This window comes from Urocitellus parryii, chromosome 7, assembly GCF_045843805.1.
Source record: "Urocitellus parryii isolate mUroPar1 chromosome 7, mUroPar1.hap1, whole genome shotgun sequence".
Classification (NCBI taxonomy): Eukaryota; Metazoa; Chordata; class Mammalia; order Rodentia; family Sciuridae; genus Urocitellus; species Urocitellus parryii.
Window position 1 is genome coordinate 178793500 of NC_135537.1, and position 21006 is coordinate 178814505.

The window sequence follows — 21006 nt, forward strand, 5'->3', positions numbered from 1 at the left end:
TGGCCGGGCTGTGGCGAGGCGGGCCCGCCGGGGCAGGCAGTTTCTGGGAGGCCCCGCCCCGCAGGTGAGCAGGAGCGCCCTGCCCTGCCGCCGCGCATGCCCCGCCGCGGCCGCTGCGCTCCCGCACGACCAGTCTGGGAGGAAAGGGCGAGGCCCAGGGGGCGGGGCGGGGCGGCCAGCGCCGACTCCCACGGAGGCCGGGACCTGTTACACCCGCGCCCCGGGGGAGTGCGCGGCGACACACCCAGATGGGGAAGCAGCCGGGCGGGCGGCGCGGCGCAGAGACGGCACTCATGCAGGCGCGGGCCCAGCGGCGAGCCCCGGCCCCAGAGCTGGGTGAACCAACTCCCCCGCCAGCGCAGAGGCCCCGCTGTCACCCGGACCCCAGGCACCGCGCCGCCCTCCAGCCCAGGGCGTGGCGCTCTGTCCCCGAATGGGGCAGCTGGGTATCATCCGCCCCACAAAATGGCACAAGGAATATTTTTTAAAGTTTTTACCACCAGGACACGCCCTTGAGTCCTGCTGCCCCATTGTTGTGGCTGGGTTGGGGTCCATCTGTCCATGGCTCCAGAGTCATAGGCATCAACACGGGCATGGCTGACCCCTCATAAGAGTCTCAAGTTAGCTCCAGAAAGGCCCTGAGGCCTCTGGACACTCTCCCAAGCGCCACCACAGTTGGCCAGCTGTGATGCTAGGCCCAATCCCAAGACAAGCTGACCCACTAGGCTTGGGCTTCCTCCTGGACCTCCTTCCCTGTCCCCTCCCTGGAGGTGGTCCTGGTGTCTTGTACGATGTCAGCTGAGTGGCCAACAGTGAGGCTGGTTTGTAGTCTCCCATCCCATTCCTCCCCCACACCGCTGGTCAGGCACTCTTGTTACTGGCCCAGCTCCAAGCCCCTCCTATAGACGTGGTCATTTTCTTTTCTTTTTTAAATATTTTGTAGTTGTAGATGAACAACATGCCTTTATTTTGTTTGTTTATATGTGGTGCTAAGTGCCGCAGGCATGATAGGCAAGTGCTCTGTCACTGAGCTACAGCCCCAGCCCTGGTCATTTTCATTCTAAGAACCACAGAGTTTGGGTTTGGAAGGAGGGCTGGAGGAAGAGCAAGGGTCAGGTACACAGTCATGCTGGTTTGGGAGCTGGGACATCCTGTCAGGAGAGGAAGGGCAGACGGAGGAGACCAGGGATGAAGGCTGATCCAGGTTAGATGCTCCAGTGCGACGGAAGAGGCCTGAGTCTCTTTTGATGAGGTCCAACTTACTTATTTTTTGGTACTGGAGAATGAAGTCAGAGCCTGGCCCATCCTAGGAAAGTGCTCTACAACTGAGTTACATCCTCAGCCTGTCTCATTTAGTTCAGTGTCTCATGGACAAGCCACTGAACTTGGCCCTGGAGAGGGAACCAAGGAGTCCCCAGTTCCTGAGGAGAGGGTTGGCATGAGCAGGATGGGAGGGCCTAGGGAGGCCTGCCAGAACAAGTAGCAACAGGAACCAAGGTGGCTTATGCTCCTGGCAAAGTGTGATTAGCGAGATGGTGCCAGAGATGGCACGTCACTCAGCTTGCACCCTAGCCCCCACCCCAGCCCCACTTTCTTTAGTCTTGGAGAGCATCTTCCTGTGTGTGTGTGTGTGTGTGTGTGTGTGTGTGTGTTGCTGGGGATTGAACCCAGGGCCTTGTGCATGAGAGGCAACACTCTACCAACTGAGCTGTATCCCCCTCCTGAGCATCTTCCTTATAACCACTAGTGGCACACCTGCAATCCATTTTCTCAGAAGGAGCCATTCATTCGTCTAAATGACAGCAGGGTGCAGAGGCCAACCCTTTCCACCCTTGACATTAGGCCCTTCCTGGGAGGTGGTGGCTATAGGAGTTCTGTGGGGGGGATGTCTAGACTTCAGCCGAAGTCAGGACTGTCTGAGCTTCGCCACTCTCTGCAGAAGCTCTCCTGGTAATAAATGAGCACTACAGGGGCCCTCACCTGCCCAGGGGGATCAAGCACTAACTGATTCACTGCTGGAAAAACAAGAGCTGACTTCCTGGCATGACTGTCTCCTGCCAGATCAAATCAGACTGGCTCCCCAGATGAGGGCTTCGGGGCAGGAACACAAGGACACTGAGGTGACTCATCACTATGGGATGCTCCTGCTCAAATGGCAGTGACCCTGACCCCAAGAATAAATCACAGGAGAAAGAATATGGACACACACACACACACACACACACAGGCATAGCTGTATTTATGCTTCATCTCTGGCCTATCACCCTCGTTACATTTAGAAGGCCAGCATGGAATTGCCTTCACCAAGATTCTTAATGTCCCACAGTCACCACAAGCCCTGTTGTGTGTCTGTTGGGCATCTGAAGGTGCCTGGCCCAAACTGATATGGGAAAAGAACATAAATGTCTCACTGTTTTTAAATATTTATTTTTTAGTTATCAGTGTACACAATACATTTATTTTTACATGATGCTGAGGGTCAAATCCAGTGCCTCATGCATACTAGGCAAGTGCTCTTCCTCTGAACCACAACCCCAGCCCCTCATTATTAATTTTTATACTGATTACATGTTGCAATATTTTGGGTATATTCAGTTAAATGAAATGCATTCTTAGTTTGACCTGTTGTTTTTTCTTTTTAAAATGTGGTTTCTTGGTCTGGTGAATGTGGCTCAGGGGTAGAGCACTTGCCTGTTGTGCATGAGGCCCTGGGTTCAATCCCTAGCACCATGGGGTGGGGTGGGGGGATGTAGCCACTTGCCAGGCGTGGTGGCACAGACCTTTAATCCTAGCCACTCCAAAGCCTGAGGCAGGAGGATTGTAAGCTTGAGGCTGGCTGGCCTTAGAAACTTAGCAAGACTCTGGCTCAAAATATAAAAACTAAAGGGCTGGGGCTCAGTGGTAGAATACCCCTGGATTCAATCCCAGTACCACAAAAATAAATAAATAAATAAATAAATAAATATGGCTATTAGGAAATTTAAAAAATACAGGGAAGACCTGCCTTTGTCGTTCATGATAGAATTCTGAGACTCTGACCTGGCAGCTGGACAGGGTGACTCCTTCCAGCTTCCTCAGGTCTTGGCCCTGGCGCATCTCCTCTCGTCTGGCTTCTTGTCCTTCTTCCCTTGCTTTTCATGGCTTCCTCTTCCATGGACTGAGAGATTTGAGATCAGGATTCCCTACTTTTAGTCGCAGCTGGCTTACATCCCTAGCCTGGAGCTCCACACAGATCATGGGCCTGCGGTCTGAGCAGACTGAAAGCAGCATAGCTCCCAGCACCTGAGGCTGCCACGCACAGCTAGGCACACAGGCAGCTAGGCCACACAGCCAGGCCACAGGGTGGCACTTGGTGAGCGTGCCTGGGCTTAAGTCCTTAGCTGCCCACTTTCTCCTACAGTTCAGGGGGCCCTGATGAAGCAGATGGTGGCAGTTCTCTTGTCCTGGGATCATTAGGCTGCTCCCTGATGAGGACAGGCTCTGCTTTTTCAGGAAATTGCTATTTGTACTCTGCCAACAGACCCTTGGACCCAGGCTAAATAGCCTCCCCTTCCTTATGCCCCTTGACCCTCTGAGGAGTAGAGTGCCTGCACCAGCTGGGCCTAGAGAGGACAGGCAAGTGGCAGGGAAATATGAGGGCTGGGCCACCTTCCACTTGCACAGTTCAAGGCTGGGGTAGAGGCCGAGGCCCCAGGAATCTGCAGGGTTGTCTGGAGGAGGCTCTTCTGGATGTGAATTTGACCAACAGTCTGATAAAAAAGAAATGCTGAAGGTCCGCTGGAGAGAAGCAAAGGCTATGTGGCTCTCCTAACCAGAGTAGCCAGGAGGGAAAGTGCTAGCTGTTCCTTTGGAACCTTTTACAGGGAGGACCTAGAAGCAGCATCTCAAAACCAAACCCCAAAACACAAACCTGCCTGTGTAGAGAATAGGACTCATACTAATGGCCAGAGAACACAATGGGGACACTGAAAGTCCCCAAATCCAAAGCTGCTTGGCGTATCTGTTGCTCCCCATGAATGATCCCCTTCACAGGCCTTGAGCCCCAGAGGCCAGCCTGCGATCACCTGTAGGACCAGTGCAGGTACAGCACACACCTCCCTCCCACAATGTGTAACACATCCCACTGCCCACCCCAGGGGCCTGGCCCTCCCAGGGTTGCTCAGGAACTGCTGGATCTCTGGGCCTCCTCAAGTTACCCTTGGGCTCAGGGCCTCTGGTACCTTTATGGCAGATCTTAGTCAATAGGTCTGGGGCCTGTGGGCTCTGCAGCTGATAGCCCTGTCAGCTGAGCCACAGCAGCAGGGTGCTGGCACACCTGCTGGGTGCACTACTCTGCGAGAAAATGTTCATAAAACAGACATTCAAACCTGCAGACAAACCTAACAGTCTTCATGGCTGAGGGGAGGCTTGCTTAACCTGTCTTCATCGTCAGGAAATTGGAAAGGCCTAAGTCTATCTACCTGTTGTCCTAACAGCTTTGTTTAGACTTAGCAGGACTCTGCTCAGAAGCCAGAAGGGGAGCCGGGTGTGGTAGCACACACCTGCAATCCCAGCCACTCAGGAGGCTGAGGCAGGAGGATTGCAAATTTGAGACCAGTCTCAGCAACTTAGTGAGACCCTGTTTCAAAAGATGGGCGAGGAATGTAGCTCAGTGGTAGAGCTCTCTGGGTTTAAGCCCTAGTACTTAAAAAAAAAAAAAAAAAGGGAAAAGAAAAGATGGCAGAGGGGGAAGGCTGGGTCCGCGTGCGAGGGCCTCTCAGTGCACTGCTCACCAACTCACTTTGGATCCTGGGCCTGGACCATCTGGGGGCCTCTCCTTGCTATCAGTTTACAGTGAGGAAATGTCTATGCATCTTCCTCCCAGAGTAAGAAACAGATGCCCCTGCCCTGTAGGTGCGAGGAGTCTGCTCAGAAGCTGAGCAAGTTGGGTAGGGCCAACAGGCCTGGGACGGTGGTGCCCAGTGGGATTCTGCTCTCCCTGCTATTGCTCTTCTGGGGGCTTTGGAGAAGTTGCTGGTGGCCAGGCAACCATTCTCCATTCCCAAATGGATAGAGCTACCAGTGCTCGACTCTCATGGAATCTATTGTCACTAGATTGCTTCTTGTCACAAGATCCCTGGGAACAGTTCAGCCTACTGGCAAGGCTGCGGTTCTCTGTCAAGCAGCGAGCATTCATTCAAGTATACACGAGCATGAGAACATCGTCACAGTAAATGGGGTTGAACACAATCACCCGCTGCAAACAGGCACCTTGCAGAAACTCTTCCAACAGTGAACATTGGCTTGCAAAGGGATGGCTGAGAAAATAAAGTGGTCCCAAGTTCCTTAAAGATCTCTACAGGTCTCAGCTGCTCAGCAGACAGATGGTCTCAGATAGGGCTGTTCAGCAGAAATGAGAATCCTGCCTGCAAAGCCAGGCCCACACAAAACACCAGGCTACAAGTTGAGACCAGTCTCTTTAACAGTTTGAAAAGGACTGCCTGCCAGCCTGCCACAGAGAGGGCCCCAACCACTGCCCCTTCCCACACCTGGCAGCCCAGTAGCACCCGCTGCATAAGCGTCTTTAACATCAACAGATTCGCTGGTGGTGTCAGGGTGCAGGCTGCTTCCAATCTATTCTTTTTGCTTGAACATCAATAAATTTTACAGCTAAATCTGCTTTCCATCTCCTTTGTAGCAACAAGTGTCTTTAAAAAAAAATAGAACTAACACATATTTTTGCTATCTTTGGATATTTTCCTAGACCTCTGAATGTTCCAAGCGTTTCAAGGCTGCAGACAGCAATGTGCTGTCCAGAACCGTGACTGATTTTATGTGTGTGTAATTAATGATGCCTTGCATGTGAGAAATTCACATTGCCACAGTGATGACAGAAAACAGAGCACACTCCTCATACTCCAAACCCCAGGCATCAGCCTTCCTCTCCTGGAGGAGCAGAGGCCACCAGGAAAAATCCAGCTGTGGTGCAGGGCCATTGTGGGACAAGGGGCATGCTGTCATCACAGGCTATCACCTTGCAGCCATGGTGAGATGCTCAGGTGGCCACAGAGGAAGGAGTTGGGAACCAAGCCCAGCAGTGTTTCACTTCATCAATGTGTCCAAGGATTTATACTGACTTACTGTAAAACCAGAGAGGAGAGAGTACATCAAACCAGTGCATGGAGAGTGGAAAAACCCAGAGATGCTCAGGATTTCTCATGCCTCCTTTTACTGCTCCAAACAGAACCCTGGGCTGGCCTCCAATGTCCCTTCAGATGGAGACCATCACAATCGCAGAAAGGAAAACAGAAACTGTTACTGCAGCAGACCCGGGGGTGGGGAGTGGGGGGTGGGTTAAAATAGACTGAGTAGCTTCTCTGTGGAGCTCCTCCTGTCTTGAAAAGGAGGAAAAGATGGACAGCATCAGAACCTCTGCTGGTACCAGAGTCCATCCGGAAGGAGGGATATGAGCTGAAACAGGACCCATCTCATTCAGGGACACCCTCTAGCAAATTGTGCCAGCCGAGGGGCAGCAAGGCCTGACTCAGGACCTGGTCCTATCAGAGGCAGAACTACCTGGGGAGCCGAGGACAGGACAAGTCCTGCTTTTGGCACTCTGTTCCGCACGACACCGACTGCTTAGTGTCCCGGGACCCCATGTGAGGTTGCGTGGGCTAAAAAGAGACCTGAGCCCTGCCAGGTTTGTCTTCTTGGGTAAACACAATTTTAATACTAAACACGATGGTCTACGTCAGTGAGGGGCTAAGAGCAGTCAATGCTACTCAGAGAGCCGGGCAGGGACTGGGCTGTACCTTCAAAGGGATGCAGGAAGAAAGAACATGCCTAAATTGTGTGACGTAGATGGTAAAACTTTCAAATGAAAAACAAAACAAAAAAAAAAAAAAAACAAACCCAAGAGGCTGGAGGCCCAGTTTACTGGCAGGATATTTGCCTGGCAGGCAGAAGGGCCTGGGTTTGACCCCTAGCACCAGAACAAAACTGAACACATGAATGAACAAAACAGCTTTTTGAGGTTCTCTGATCCCAAACAAGTCTTAGGGGAAAACAGACCCCTCTCCCCCAGCATCTCCAGAGCCCTCGACAGCATGTAGTTCTAAGGGGAAGCCTCATAGGTCTCCTACTGTCCTTGTCCAGCTCCAGGTTACTCCTTCCTACCATGGCTGGGAAACAGGGAGCCTGGCTTTTGAAGTAACAGTCTCAGACCCTCTGCCTCCAGCCTTCCCTTCAAGCAGCCCTGTCTGTTCAATGTCTGCACCACACATGAGCTGCTATTTCTTGGGTGGGTTTTCTTTGCTGTGAGATAAGTGAGATTCGACTTCCAAAGGGACTCAGAGGTGTCAGATATAGCTCATGTTTAAATCACTTTTATTCCTTCTTTCTTACATTGCTTTTTTGGTGTCTATTATTGATGCCACAGTAAAAATAAAAAAGGATGACTAAGGAGAGAAGTAAAAGGGTAAAGAAGGAGACTGATTTAAATGTGATGGCATTTGAAATTACAGACTGGGAACTCTTCTTAAAAATGGTGCTTCTAACAGGTCCGAATCTGGCATGGACTATACCCAGCTGCCAGAAGCCAGGACGCACTCAACCTCACAGGCTCATTCAACCAGGGCCCCGAGGAGAGCTGGACTGGACGTGAGGGAGGGCATGTAAAAAATGGGCACAGTCGCCATCATATTTGCCTTTTAATATAAGATTTGGTTTCGTCATTTCTGAATGTAACGTATTTCTTCTAAAAATAGAGCTCTCTGCTTGTTCTGAAACTTTATGTTCACTTGGAGGTGAAGGGGATAAGGCTGACCATAACTCTGGGGTGATACTGCCAATGCTTCACAGTCATCAACAAACCTCAAGGATTCTGGATGCTCACAGCAAGGATGAGTTCATTTCAGATCCATGGTACTGAGGAAACATGACCTAACATTTCAAGGCCCCACCCATCCTTGTGTGGAACCCTGACTGTATTACTGACCAAAGGTAACCAATCATGGCTCACAGGGGACCAGACAACAGAGGTCCCCTAGGAGGTACAGAGACAGAGCAACCCTGACACATGGCCAAAGAGGGAAGGGTGCCCTTGCAACAGGGGTTAAGAACGTAAGTGCACAAACACACAAGACATAGGAAGGCAGGGCTGAGCATGCTGAGCTCCACCCTGGGCCAATATAGACCTGGATTTAATACCATGGAACTTGCTGGGACTTTCTCACAACAGATTTAGAGTCAGAATCTCCCCTGCCTCCAAAGAAGAGCCTGGTTAGCTCCTGAATCCAAAGATGCCCTTGATGTATCCAGTGAGGCCACTCTTGGTCTTCTGCTCCAACTTGTCCTCAAGGGGTGGGAAGGCCACGTGGTTGAGGGCCAGGTCAAAGAACAAAGGCTTGCAAGGAATGGGCTGGAATCCCGGTGGAAAGTGCACAAGGTTGGCTTGCTTGGTGACGAGGGAAGGGTCCAGGCAGAAGGTCTCAAACCGTTCAACCAGAGGCTGGAGGTCAAATCAAAGGTGTTAATCACAGAAGAGCCCCTGGCGGGACTTCACTATGCTCTGGGCACCCAGTTCACTACTTTCCATTCCCATGGTCATTCTCTCTTTCCATTCCCACAATCTCCCAGATGGAGCATTACCACAGCCCTATACTCTAGGTCAGTCAATGACACCAAGGGGTTACAGGTCTACTGAAGTTCAGGTCAAAGCTCTCCAAAGCTGCACAGCAACAACTTCCTCTGTGTTCTCCCCTAGGGCAATTCAGACACCCAACCAACTACCCAGGCAACTCACAGGCCTCAGAACAAGAGAATGGTGGGGTGGGGTGGGGGAGAATAAATAGAGGATTTCTCTAGAAAGGAAGGGCCTTCTACTATACATTTACTCATTCCAAGGGAGTTATTAATCCTCCAGTTCCTCAGGAACCACAGCCATGCTTACCTTATTGTCCCTGACTTGGGAGGAAGTCTCTGTTTGATGGGAGTCATTTGCATCTGAAAGTATCACAGAGATTCAATAAGAATAGAGAAGTCTTTTCAAGCAGGACTTCTAAATCCAAGAGCAAGGGTAGACAGCATGTAGGGAGTTAGCCATCTCCCTTCTGGGTCCAAATTCTGCCAAGAATTGATATAAAGGAATGATTATTCCCAGATCTATTGTGGTTGGCCTTGCCACAGCTGGATGCAAGATGGTGAGGGGGAGAAAGGACAGTATGACAGTGTTCCTCTAAATCCCTTTGTATAGTTCAGTGCCTAATGTGGCAAAAGAAAAGACCCCGTCAGGCAGGGTGGTGCACATCCATAATCCCAGCTAATTATGAGGCTGAGGCAGAAGATTTACCCCAAATTCAAGGACAGCCTGAGCAATGTAGTAAGACCCTGTCTCAAGTATACAAAGGGGCAAGGGTATAGCATGCCCCTGGGTTCAATCTCCAGTACCACAAACAAAAAAGGAAGGAAAGCCTGGGAAAGATAAATGCTTAAACAAACTAACGCAACAACCTTTTTCCACATTAGGCTTAAAATAGTGGCTAGTGTAGAGAGGGTGTGGGGGAGAAGAGGAGGGACAGGAAAGGGAACTCTGGGGACACAGTAGCCCAGACAAGGCAAGTGGCTCACCCAGGATGGCTGCAGCCTGCAGGGAGCACTTCTCTGACCGCACTTGGGTGATGAGCTCTTGCACGTCAGGCAGGTCCTGCAACGATTCCGAGAAGGCGCGCTCAAGAGCGGGCCGGCCCGGAGCGGCATACCACACTAACCTGGGTTATGCGATCCCACTGGGATTCTCATAGGATTTGGGCTTTTAAAAATGGTTCTATTTAAAACAAAAACAAAAACAAAAAACTGGCCTGTTTCAAGAGGGAAAAGCTATGCCACAGCTTCAGTAATGATGCCTGAAATAGTAATGGTAATATTAATAAGGTGACCATGCACAAAATGTCCCATGTGCCAGCACTGTTCTAAACCGTCCACCTAGGTGTTGATTCAATGTTCTGGATCAATTAGGATCATTTGTACCTCCACTTGGCAGGTGAAAATCCTGCAGCGTGGAGATGTCGAAGACTGTGGCAGCCGCAGCCTGGGGAGCAGAGCAGGTGCTCAGAATCAAAGCCACTACATCTCCCCACTTTTAGGACAGTGATACCTTGCTCTTGGCCTCAGAATTACTTGGCATAGTGGGAATGATCTGATAAGGTCTGGCCACTACATAATCCTTCCTGCCTCCATTCTCTGACACTTCCCCCAAACCATTCAGCATATAAGGTCAGGTGGATATTTATACAACAGCTCATTCTTTTCTCCAGAGATGAATGATCCATACTACTTTGTGGCTTTGTCCCCAAATGACATCCCACTGTAGTGATGCTGCCACTATCCATACCCCTCTTCTGCCCCACCTCCATCCCTTCTTCCTATTCCCTTGTCTGTACACCATGCCTCTCTTTTGTGGTGCTGGGGATCAAAGCCAGGGTCTCATACATGCTCAACATGTGCTCTGCCCTTGAGTCCTAGTCCCAACCCTCTGTCTTTGCAAGATTCCCACATATGGGTCTTGAGGCTACTATAAAGCCACATGCTCTCTAAAGGCCAAAACCAGGAGGACATTTTTCCTCCTGGGGCCTGGTGTCCCAGGCACAAAGCAGCAGCTCTCAAATGCTGACTGTGACTCCATGAATGACAGTAAAACTGATTTTCTTTTCAACAGTCTCTACTCTAAAACACACATAGATTCCTTGGCCCAGCCAATGTTTAAAAAGCTATGTCTCATCACAGCAGTCTACAAGATTATGTAGCTAGGTGGTACTCGCCAATCAGTGAGATCAAGCAAGCTGTGGAGTCTTTCAGGCTGTATCCTAAATGGGTACTTTCTAAGCATGACTGGACACCCACATTGCCTAGGGTCCAGTTAAAACACAGACTCTTGACTCTTAAGGTCAGGGCTGCGGTCCATGAGTCTGCAATTCTAACCAGCTCCCCATGCTACTAGGCTTGGACATACTCTGTACAAGAAGGCCTTGCCAGTGGTTCTCAACTTCACGGCACATTAGAATCACTGAGAGGCTTTCGAAAGTACATGTTCACTCTCTGGCGGTCGAGGACAGGGACCCAGACACCCATCTTTTACTCAGCCTACAGCTCAAGGGGGACCAGGAATCCAGCCTGGGAAGCACCCTGCAGGCATGCCCCCAGAGGGGCCCTTGCACCATCTCACCACCTGACCTCCTGGACTTGGGAGACAAGGAGCAGTTGATAGCTCACCTTTAAGCTGTTCCTGAAGTTTCCAGCATCTGAATTCACTTCATTTGCATATTTCAGGACTCTATCGTATAGAACAAGGGCTTCGCTCCACTTCTTCACCAACACGTAGGACTGAGCAATGAAAAAACACCTGTTGGGGAGGGAAAAAGAGCCACAGTATTCTAAAGCAACAGTTGCCCAAGAGCAAGGCTTTCCATGCAGTTTAGGCTTACTTCAAACTTGGAAACAGAATTTTAAATTCAGGATCACCACCTTGGAACCCCCCCACAACAATGCTCAGGTTTGCGTGGCTAAGGTACAGGTCCTTCCCAGCAATCAGAGATGACCACCTAGGTTCAATACATAGCCCATCTTTCGCTTACTAGCGCACTCTGCAAACGTAGGACAGCTCCCCAAAAGAGGATGGTGGCAGCCTCGGATAGGCAGGAGGAAACACTTGTCTGGCAGAAATATAAATCCCACTGGCCAGCTGGGCCCCGTGGCGCACACCTGTAATCCCAGCAGCTTGGAAGGTTGAGACAGGAGGATTGTGAGTTCAAAGGCAGCCTCGGCAAGGTGCTAAGCGACTCAGTGAGACACTGTCTCTAAATAAACTACAAAATAGGGCTGGGGATGCAGCTCAGCAAGTGAGTGCCCCTGAGTTCAATCCCTGGTACCCCATCTCCCTCCAAAAAAATCGCACTTGCCACTCTCTGCGATGACTCATCTCTGTTCATATTTTTCTTTTTTTTGTGATTCTGGAGATTGAATCCAGAGGTACTCTAACACTGAGTACATCTGCAGTCTTTTTAAAAAGTGTATTCATGGGAGCTGGGGTTGTGGCTCAGTAGTAGAGCACTTGCCTGGCTTGTGCGAGGCACTGGGTTGGATTCTCAGCACCACATATAAATAAGTGAACAAAATAAAGGCCCACCCAACATCTAAAAAAAAAAAAAAAAGTTGTATTCTAAGACATGGACTTGCTAAATTGCTGAGGCTAGCCTCAAATTTGCCATTCACCTGCCTCCCAGTCCCTCGAGTTGCTGGGATTACAGGTGTGTGCCACCGGTTTCATCCGTTTTTTTTCAAAAACCCTAGTAGGTAACAACCCCATCTACTATGGAGTGGGCCATGGCCGAAAACTTACAGAACCACTGTGAGGCATAAGACAGCCCTGCTGTCCTTCTCAGGATGTTACCTATATGCCTTGAACACCAGGGTCTTCAGGCCTATCTCTTTCTGGAAGGCTCTGTCTTCCTCCAAGCCAGGAAGCTGTAATAATTCCACCAGATTCTGTATAACAGATGAAAGAAGAAAATGAGAAGACCTCAGAACAAGTTCTTGTCAGAGACATTGTAAGAAGAGATAAGGGCAGAAAAAAAGTCTGAGATCAAAATGATGAGCAAAGTCTGTGAGGGCAATAGTTGCACCTGGTGTCCCCTGCCCCCCTCTAAGACACCAAGTTTACCAATCAATTCATATCTCACCCACCTTCAGAGACTTCTTGGACTGGAAGGGATCTTCCAGCTCTGAACTTTTATTTTGGAGTGACCCACGCATTTGGCAGCTATACAGATACCTTGTGTGTGTGTATGCATGTACAGCAATCTTACTAGCTAACAAACTCCTAGTGGGCTGAGGCAGTAGGAACTCAGGTCTCCAGAGCATCTGGTAGAATATCTTTTCATTTACTTATTTTTTGAGACAGTCTCACTATGCTGTCCAGCTGGTCTCAAACCCATGGGCTCAAGCGATCCTCCAGCCTCAGCCTCCCAAGCAGCTGGGACTATAGGTGTACCACTGCTGCAGAGAGAGTATCTTACATAGGGAAGTTAATACCTGTGGGCTTATGAGTCTCTCCACTTCAACACATTGAAGTATGGGGGCTCACAGACCACTAAAATGAGCCAAGACCTTTGTTCTTTCATCCATTTACTAAATGTTCCTTGGTACCATGGCCCTTTTGTATGCAAACTTAAGTCACTGGTGTCCAACACAGGCAGAAGGCAGTCCTTGCCTTCCTGGTCCCCAAGGGTCACCTGGAGAATGATGTCGTAGAGCCGGATCAGGTCTTGGGGCCGGGGAGAACGCTTGCTGTCGTCTTCTGGCTGCTGCTGCAACAGAGCCTTCTGCAGGCCTTTGGCCATGTTCTCATTACGCCTGATTGCCGTCGACAGCTTGATGTAAGTTAGGTAGCTGGAATGGATCATGTGTCAGCTCAGGTCATACTTAGAGAAGCTCTATGAGTTGGGACTATAAGTTAGGACTGACCTAGGGGACATGTGAAGTAAGGGTGTGTCACACATCAGGGCTATCTGATCTGGGCTTCAGGCTCACAGGGCCTCTTAATTGAGTAGCTATTCAGTGGCAAATTTGTAGGGAACCTGAATGAGATCTTATCACAAAATTTTATTTCAGATTAAATTAGGTCCTCTGTATATTTTTTGAGTCACACAGCTCTTGGCTTCAGAGGCTGTTACTAGTCTCTAAGAAGGTCCATGGGTGGAAGACAGTTTCTGGAACAAAGACTTGCCTATGCAGGTGTGTGCATGCACAGCTGCCCCCATTCCTCAATGACCTTCTTCAAAACACTGCCATGAGTCTCTTTAGATGGTTGTGCTCACTAGCCACGTGGATATAAGAAGACATGTGATACTTATTTTAGGTTGGAGTAAAAACATGGTGAGTGTTTAAGAATTCAGCGCTCTCAAACCCTACCTTACTCGGCTGGAGGCCATTTCTTGAGAGGATGCAAAAGAGGCCTGAGGTCAGGGACATAGGCCAGCGGAGGTCAAGAACTTCATAATGTCCATGAGGACTAAGAGACTATAAAGTGCAAGTGTGAACCCCAGGCCCTCTCTACTCAGCTTCCAGAACAAGAACAGCCAGATATATTCCAGGGATGAGACCAGCCCAAGAAAAAACCCTGTAAGATTCTTAGGGGGTTTTCTCCATAGAAAAGAAGAGCCAAACACCTGAGTAAGGACCATGCCCGAGCAGCCCCGTGCACACACACACAGCAACCCCACCTGAGAAGCCCCCTCCTTCCACTAAAGTGGGGAGCAAGATCAGTAGACATTAAGAAAAACCTCTTATAAGAAAGAGGAGGCCAAACTCCAAAGGGAAAACAAGCAACCTGGAAGAACCAGATTTTGCTGGAAACAAAAATCTCATAAACTATTCAACAACAACAAAGATGAAAGAATACAAATAAGCTTTTAGATGGCATAAAAACTGGGAAAGCCATGCTGGGGATGTAGTTAGTGGTGGTGTGCACACAGAGCAGGCGAGACTAGGGCTATACTGGAAGGTTGAAAAATGACTAATCAAGAAGTAGCAAGTACACATGTCATTTAGAGAGATAAGGAGGTGAATACCAAAAGAATTTATTTCATGAACAAAATTAAGAACAGCTGCTTCCAAGAAATGGATGAGAAGGTCATGAGATACAATTTCCTAAAAAGCTTTGCAGAAAACTCAGACTGCCAAACACTATTATACACAAAATGATACGAGCCACCTGATTTCTGGTTCATCTGTTTTTCCTCAAATCTGGCCTTCCCATCATGGAAATCCATGACACTGAAACTAGCTAATCTGAAGGTGAGAGAACGGACCCAAGAGCAAGGCGACATCAAGGTTTCCAAATTTCCTCAGCATTGGAAAAGGTTTTGGAGAGTCTTTTCAAGGTCAGAAGGTCAGAGCAACTCTGGATGCCTCTTCAGTGACTACAAGTGATCACCAAGACTCAAGGAGCCACATCTTTCTCCTCAGGCTATTGAAACAGATAACATCTCAGGGCCTCTCTCACTTAGTATTCTATGTATCTGAGTCATCTGGCAGTCAATATGACATTCACATAATACCAAATACCTAAAAATGGATACTGAGTATAAAGTATACTGATTTTTGTTTTCTGTTTTTTTTTTTTTTTTTTTTTTTCCAGCACTGAGGATGGACCTCAGGGTCCTGTGTGTGCTAGCCAAGTGCTCTATTGCTGTGCTACATCCACAGCCCTTTTTTTTTTCTTTTAAAATAAAAACAAAATCACAAGGGACTAGGTATGTGGCTCAGTAACAGAGCGCCTGCCTAGTGTGTGCGAGGCCCAGGGTTACAGCAACAAACACAAGGATTAAAAAAAGAAGAAGATGGGCAAGGGAAATGGCAGGTTTATCATCTAAGTTATAAGCAGTGGCTAAGAAATAAATTTTCAAGGTCAAATGGAAAAGTCTGATGAGAAGTAGTTTTCAGAGGTAATATTTCTCCCCAGAATGTTAGCAAAAAAAAAAAAAAAAAAAAGGTCACTCTTCTTTCCTCTGTAAAACAAAATAATCTATGTTTACTCTTTTTGAATGACCTCATGTGCTCTGCTACTGAGCTATATACCTGCAGCCCTACCCCATATTTTAAAAAAATGAAAACCAGTTAAAGCACTTGCCTAATGTGGGTGGAGCCCTAGGTTCATCCCCTATACCACACACACACACCAAACTGACAAAAGTGATTTTAAAATCACAAAGAAAATGGTCAAGACACGCCCAGGGAAATACCTGGTGATGGGAACTTGCTCTACTAGCTTTCAGGACTTAATGTAAAGTTACAGTAATTCCCTGCACCAATGAAGTAAAGACCAGTAGGTCAATGAAGCGGAAGGCAGTGGAGGGTGTCCACAAGAGGAAAATGTAGCGCAGAGCCTGAAGAAAGGGTGGAGTGCTCCGTAAGCTGTACTAGAATAACCCATTATCCTGATGCAAAAAAGTGAAGCAGAGTCCTACCTTACACAAAAATAACTGCAGATAGAATAAAACTTGAGGAGAAATTAAACATGAAAGGGACAACTTCAAAATGTTCAGAACACAAAGGTGAATAAAAATCAGAGCTTGGCACTAGGAAGGAGAGTGGTTAGCTCTAGAAGAAGGGGAGGAATAAGCTGGGGGGACACAGGGAGCTTTGAAATTATGAATCGTGCTTTACCTTCTAAGCTTACGTTATATAATACATATTTAAATAATACCCAAAAGCAGAATACAAACTTGTTTTTTTTTTAATAGTTCTGGGGACTGAACCCAGGGGTACTCTACCGCTGAGTGATATGCTCAGACTATTTTTTTTTTAGTTGTTGTTAGACCTTCATTTGTTTACTTATTTTTATTTATATGGTGCTGAGAACCAAACCCAGTGCCTCACACATGCTTTGTCACAACCCCAGCCCATGCCCAGACCTTTTTTTTTTTTTTTTTAAAAGAGAGAGTGAGAGAGAGGGAGAGAGAGAGAATTTTAATATTTATTTTTTAGTTCTCGGCGGACACAACATCTTTGTTGGTATGTGGTGCTGAGGATCGAACCCGGGCCGCACGCATGCCAGGCGAGCGCGCTACCGCTTGAGCCACATCCCCAGCCCCCATGCCCAGACCTTTTAAAAAAAAAAAAAAGTTTTTATTTAGAGACAGGGTCATGCTTAGAGTTGCTGAGGCTGAACTTGAATTTGTGATCCTCCTGCCTCAGCCTCCCAAGTCACTGGGATTATTGGTGTGTGCCACTGTACCCAACTGCAGTACGTATACTATTATATGATAAAATGTACTTATATGCAGTAATGTTACTTGTTACATATTAATAAATTATATATACATATACATTTTATACACACACAACTTTTTTTTTGCATCATTGGAGATTCAATCACTGAGTCACACCAGCAGGCCTTTTAATATTTTATTTAGAGACAGGGTCGCACTGAGTTGCTTAGGGCCTTGTTAAGTTGCTGAGGCTGGTTTTGAACTCTTGATCCCTCTGCTTCAGCCTCCTGAGCCACTGCAATTACAGGTGTGCACCACTGTGCCCAGCTTCTTCCCCTTTTAAATTTTTATTTTAAGGGGCTGGGGATGTGACTCAAGCGGTAGCGCCTTGCCTGGCATGCGTGCGGCCCGGGTTCGATCCTCAGCACCACATACAAACAGGGATGTTGTGCCCGCCAATAACTAAATTTTTATTTTAAGATAGGGTCTAAGTTGCCCAAACTTGCAATCTTAAGCCTCTCAAGTAGCTGGGATTACAAATGTGTGCCATCATGCTATCAAGAAATTAAAAATTAAAATGTATGCTGGGCAGAGAGGCGCATGCCTGTAATCCCAGCAATTTGAGAGGTTGAGGTAGGAAGATCACAAGTTTGAGGCCAGCCTGAGTAACTAAGCAAGACCCTGTCTCAAAATAAAAAGCACCAGGGATGTAGCTCAGTGTTAAAGCACACCTAGGTTTAATCTCCAGTATTGCAAAAACAAAAACAAAATAAAATAAAATGTGCACAAACATTTATACTCTTTTGTTCGAATAGATATATTTTACAACAATAATAGTAGAAAAATTCACGGTATAGCTCAATGCTTATAGAGTGCTTGCTTCACATGAACAAGGCCCAGGGTGTGATCATATCCACTGCAAAAAATAAACTCACACACATATTTGAAAATTAGAAAAAGTAAAATAACCCTTACCTGTGCAGGTACTGGAGGTTAGATACCTTTCCTGACTCCCCATCAAGTGTGTAATCTCTCTGTTTCTGCAGAAGGTGAAAAAGGTAAAAAAGTAAAACTCCTATCTGTGGGTCTGAACACCTCCTTCAGAGGTGTGGTTCTCAAAATCCCCTGAATACACAGACTAGTGTTGGGGGGGGGTCCTCAACTATTAAAAGATTTGGTAACATATTATAGCATACCACTGTCATCTAAAACTGGGCCTTGACTAACAGAATTCAGAATACTGACCAGTTGAGGCTCCCTGCCCCATTCTCCCAGAATCTTACCCCAAGTATTAAAAAAAGACAGTCTACGGTTTCCCTTTAGGGTTTGTGCCTCATACCCAAGCTTTAGTCCTGTGCTGTGTGCTCTTTAGAGCTTGCATTTTCTGGATGGCTGAATAATGGCCCCCTTAAGACCTGTATCCTAACCTCCAGAATTTGTGACGATGTCACCTCATAAAGTAGAAGAGACACTGCAGATGTGATTAAATTAAGGGCTTCTGGGATTATCCTGGATCATTCAAATAAGTCCAACCTAACCACAGGATCCTTAGAAGAGGAAGCTCCAGAAGGGTCAGAGTTAGAGAAGGTATAGGGAACTGAAGAAGAGGGAAGAGGAAAGAAGATGTTCAGCTGATAGCTTTGAAGATGGAGGAATACAGATGGCTTCTAGAAGCCAGGAAATGCATTCTCTGGAATACTGGGAATGGATTCTCCCCAGATTCCTCTATAGTTTCCAACAGGAAAGCAGCAATGAAAAGCCACTTCAGATTCTGACCTCCCAAAGTGTAAGATAATAAATATGTTATTTTAAGCCACTTAATGTGGTAATATTACCACAAATGCAGCTTTGTGTTGCCACATTCGTTCCATTCTATGAGGTATCCCCCCAACCCCTGTGCATTCAACCCCTGTGAGTGAGGTAGGCTGGACTCCATAGGACCCTCTTTGAGGTCCTATGGAGTCCAGCCTACCTGAGGACTACTTGAGGGTGAAGGGAAACGTACTGTAATGACAGCTTAATGGCAGAAGGAAGCAAATGACTACTTAGAGTAAGCAGTGATTTAATTGAGCAAACCAAGCAACTCAAAAACCATTTTTTAAAAATATTTATTTAATGGTAGATGAACACAATTTTTATGTGGTGCTGAGGATTGAACCCAGTGCCTCACACATGTGAGGCAAGCACCTCACTGCTGAGCCATAGCCTCAGCCCCTTAAAATCATTTTTTAAAAAAACATTTTGTACTTAATACATAGGTGCAGATGAAAAAAAAAAAACAAAAAAACTTGCTTTTAAGATGTTTACAATCTTGAGGAAAGCAATGCAAAGGTGAAAAGGCAAACATACAAAAAAACAAAAAACAAAAACCACCTAACATTTTTTTAATACTTTTTTTTTTTTTAGTTGTAGATGAACACAATATCTTTATTTATTTGTATGTGGTGCTGAGGATCGAACCCAGTGCCTCACACATGCAAGGCATGCGCTCTACCACTAAGCCACAACCCCAGTCCCAACCACCTAACATTTCTAAAGGGAATACTTGAAGTTACTCTTTAACAGTACAGAGCTTTGGTTTCATAAGAGGAAGGGTTCTACATGAAGATGGATGACTATGAAGGTGTGACACAAGGTTGTGATGAACAGAAGTTCTGGAGAGGTGACTGTTGTGCGACATTATGAACAAAATCAATACTACTAAACTGTACACTTAAAAATAGGATGGTAATGGGCTGGGGTTGTGGCTCAGCAGTAAAGCACTCGCCTAGGGTAAGGCCCAGGGTTCGATCCTCAACACCACATGAAAATGAATAAGTAAAATAAAGGTATTGGGTCTGACTACAACTAAAAAAAAAATAAGATGGTAAAATTTGGGGCAGGGATGTTGCTCAGTGGTACAGCACTTGCCTAACAAGTGTGAAGCTCTTATTTTAATGGTAGATGAACACAATTTTTATGTGGTGCTGAGGATTGAACCCAGTGCCTCACACATGCGAGGCAAGCACCCCACCGCTGAGCCACAGCTCCAGAACCAAAAAAAAAGATGGCAAATTTGTTATCTTCCCACAATAGAAATCCAATACATTTTGAGAAAGAGGTAATGTTAGCTAGGTGTGGGGTACACACCCATAATCCCAGCTACTTGGGAGACTGAGTAAGGGAGGCTGTAAGTTCAAGGTCAGCTTAGGCAACCTAGTAAGACCCCATCTCAAAATAAAATAAAATGAGCTGGGGATGTAGCTCAGTGCTTGCCTGGTATGTGTAAGATCCTGGGCTCAATCCCGAGTACCACAGAAAAATAAAAGAAGTAAAAATAGGGGTTGGGATTGTGGCTCAGTGGTAGAGCGCTTGCCTAGCATGGGCGGGACCTGGGTTCGATCCTCAGAACCACATAAAAATAAAAGGCATTGTGTTGTGTCCATCTACACCTAAAAAAAAAAAAAAAAGTAAAAATAAAGGGGTGGGGTGTAGCTCAGTGGTAGAACATGTGCTGAGCATGCATAAGGCCCTGGGTTCAATACCTACCACCAAAATAAATAAGTAAATAAAATAATAAAAACAAAATAGGCAATATTTGATTGACTACCATAGAGAAATTATAGCTGGAATAATTACAAATATAGAAAATGTGGGCTAAAGTTGTGGCTCAGTGGTAGAATACTTGCCTAGCATATGTGAGGCACTGGGTTTGATTCTCAGCACCGCATATAAAGAAATGAATACAATAAAGGTCCACCAACATCTAAAAAAATAAAAGAAATATAGAAAATGCAGAGATATTTGTGGGCTAGAATGCTATAGGCATACTTCTCAGACGGTAGGCTATGAGGCGGACCTTAAGAAATAGGTGGCATTTGGATAGGTGGAAAGGGAGAGGTAAGAGCATCCAGGAGTGAGAAGTAAAAGGAGACTCAAGAGTATGGAAAGCACTCAGCTGGGCGTGGCACAATAAGACCAAGTGCAGCAGCTGGAGACAGCAGAGCGCAAGACAGAGCAGGCTGGGGGAGCAGCTTAAGGAACCTGCCCTAGGTGTGCCACACGGTAGTCTTGAAAGTGGGTGGGTACTCAAGACCAAGAAGCGTAGGTATAGAGGAAATAAGAACTTCTAGTCACTTACTTTAATGAATTTTGTATATTACAAATCAGAAGAATAAAAAGGTATATAATTTATAAATAAACATATCAGAGGTACATGTTCAATTACAGGGCACATTATCATAAAAATAAGTTTGGAGACCACTGATCAAGACCTAGGGAA

General features: G+C 46.9%; 1 protein-coding gene across 3 annotated transcripts in view; it reads right to left on the reverse strand.

The window, feature by feature from the left end:
• Positions 1–6906: 6906 nt before the first annotated feature.
• Srp68 (signal recognition particle 68) overlaps positions 6907–21006 on the reverse strand; it is a 39522-nt gene continuing 25422 nt past the window's right edge. For 2 of the 3 annotated variants that reach the window (XM_026404816.2, XM_026404818.2), the window contains 7 exons: positions 17721–17785; positions 13266–13422; positions 12425–12519; positions 11248–11377; positions 9607–9682; positions 8930–8982; positions 6907–8488 (listed from right to left, as the gene is read on the reverse strand). In XM_026404816.2, coding sequence (XP_026260601.1) covers positions 8261–8488; positions 8930–8982; positions 9607–9682; positions 11248–11377; positions 12425–12519; positions 13266–13422; positions 17721–17785 — 804 coding nt within the window. In that variant the 3' untranslated portion in view covers positions 6907–8260. The remainder of the gene's footprint in view (positions 8489–8929; positions 8983–9606; positions 9683–11247; positions 11378–12424; positions 12520–13265; positions 13423–17720; positions 17786–21006) is intronic. The other variant, XM_026404817.2, reaches the window with a different exon arrangement.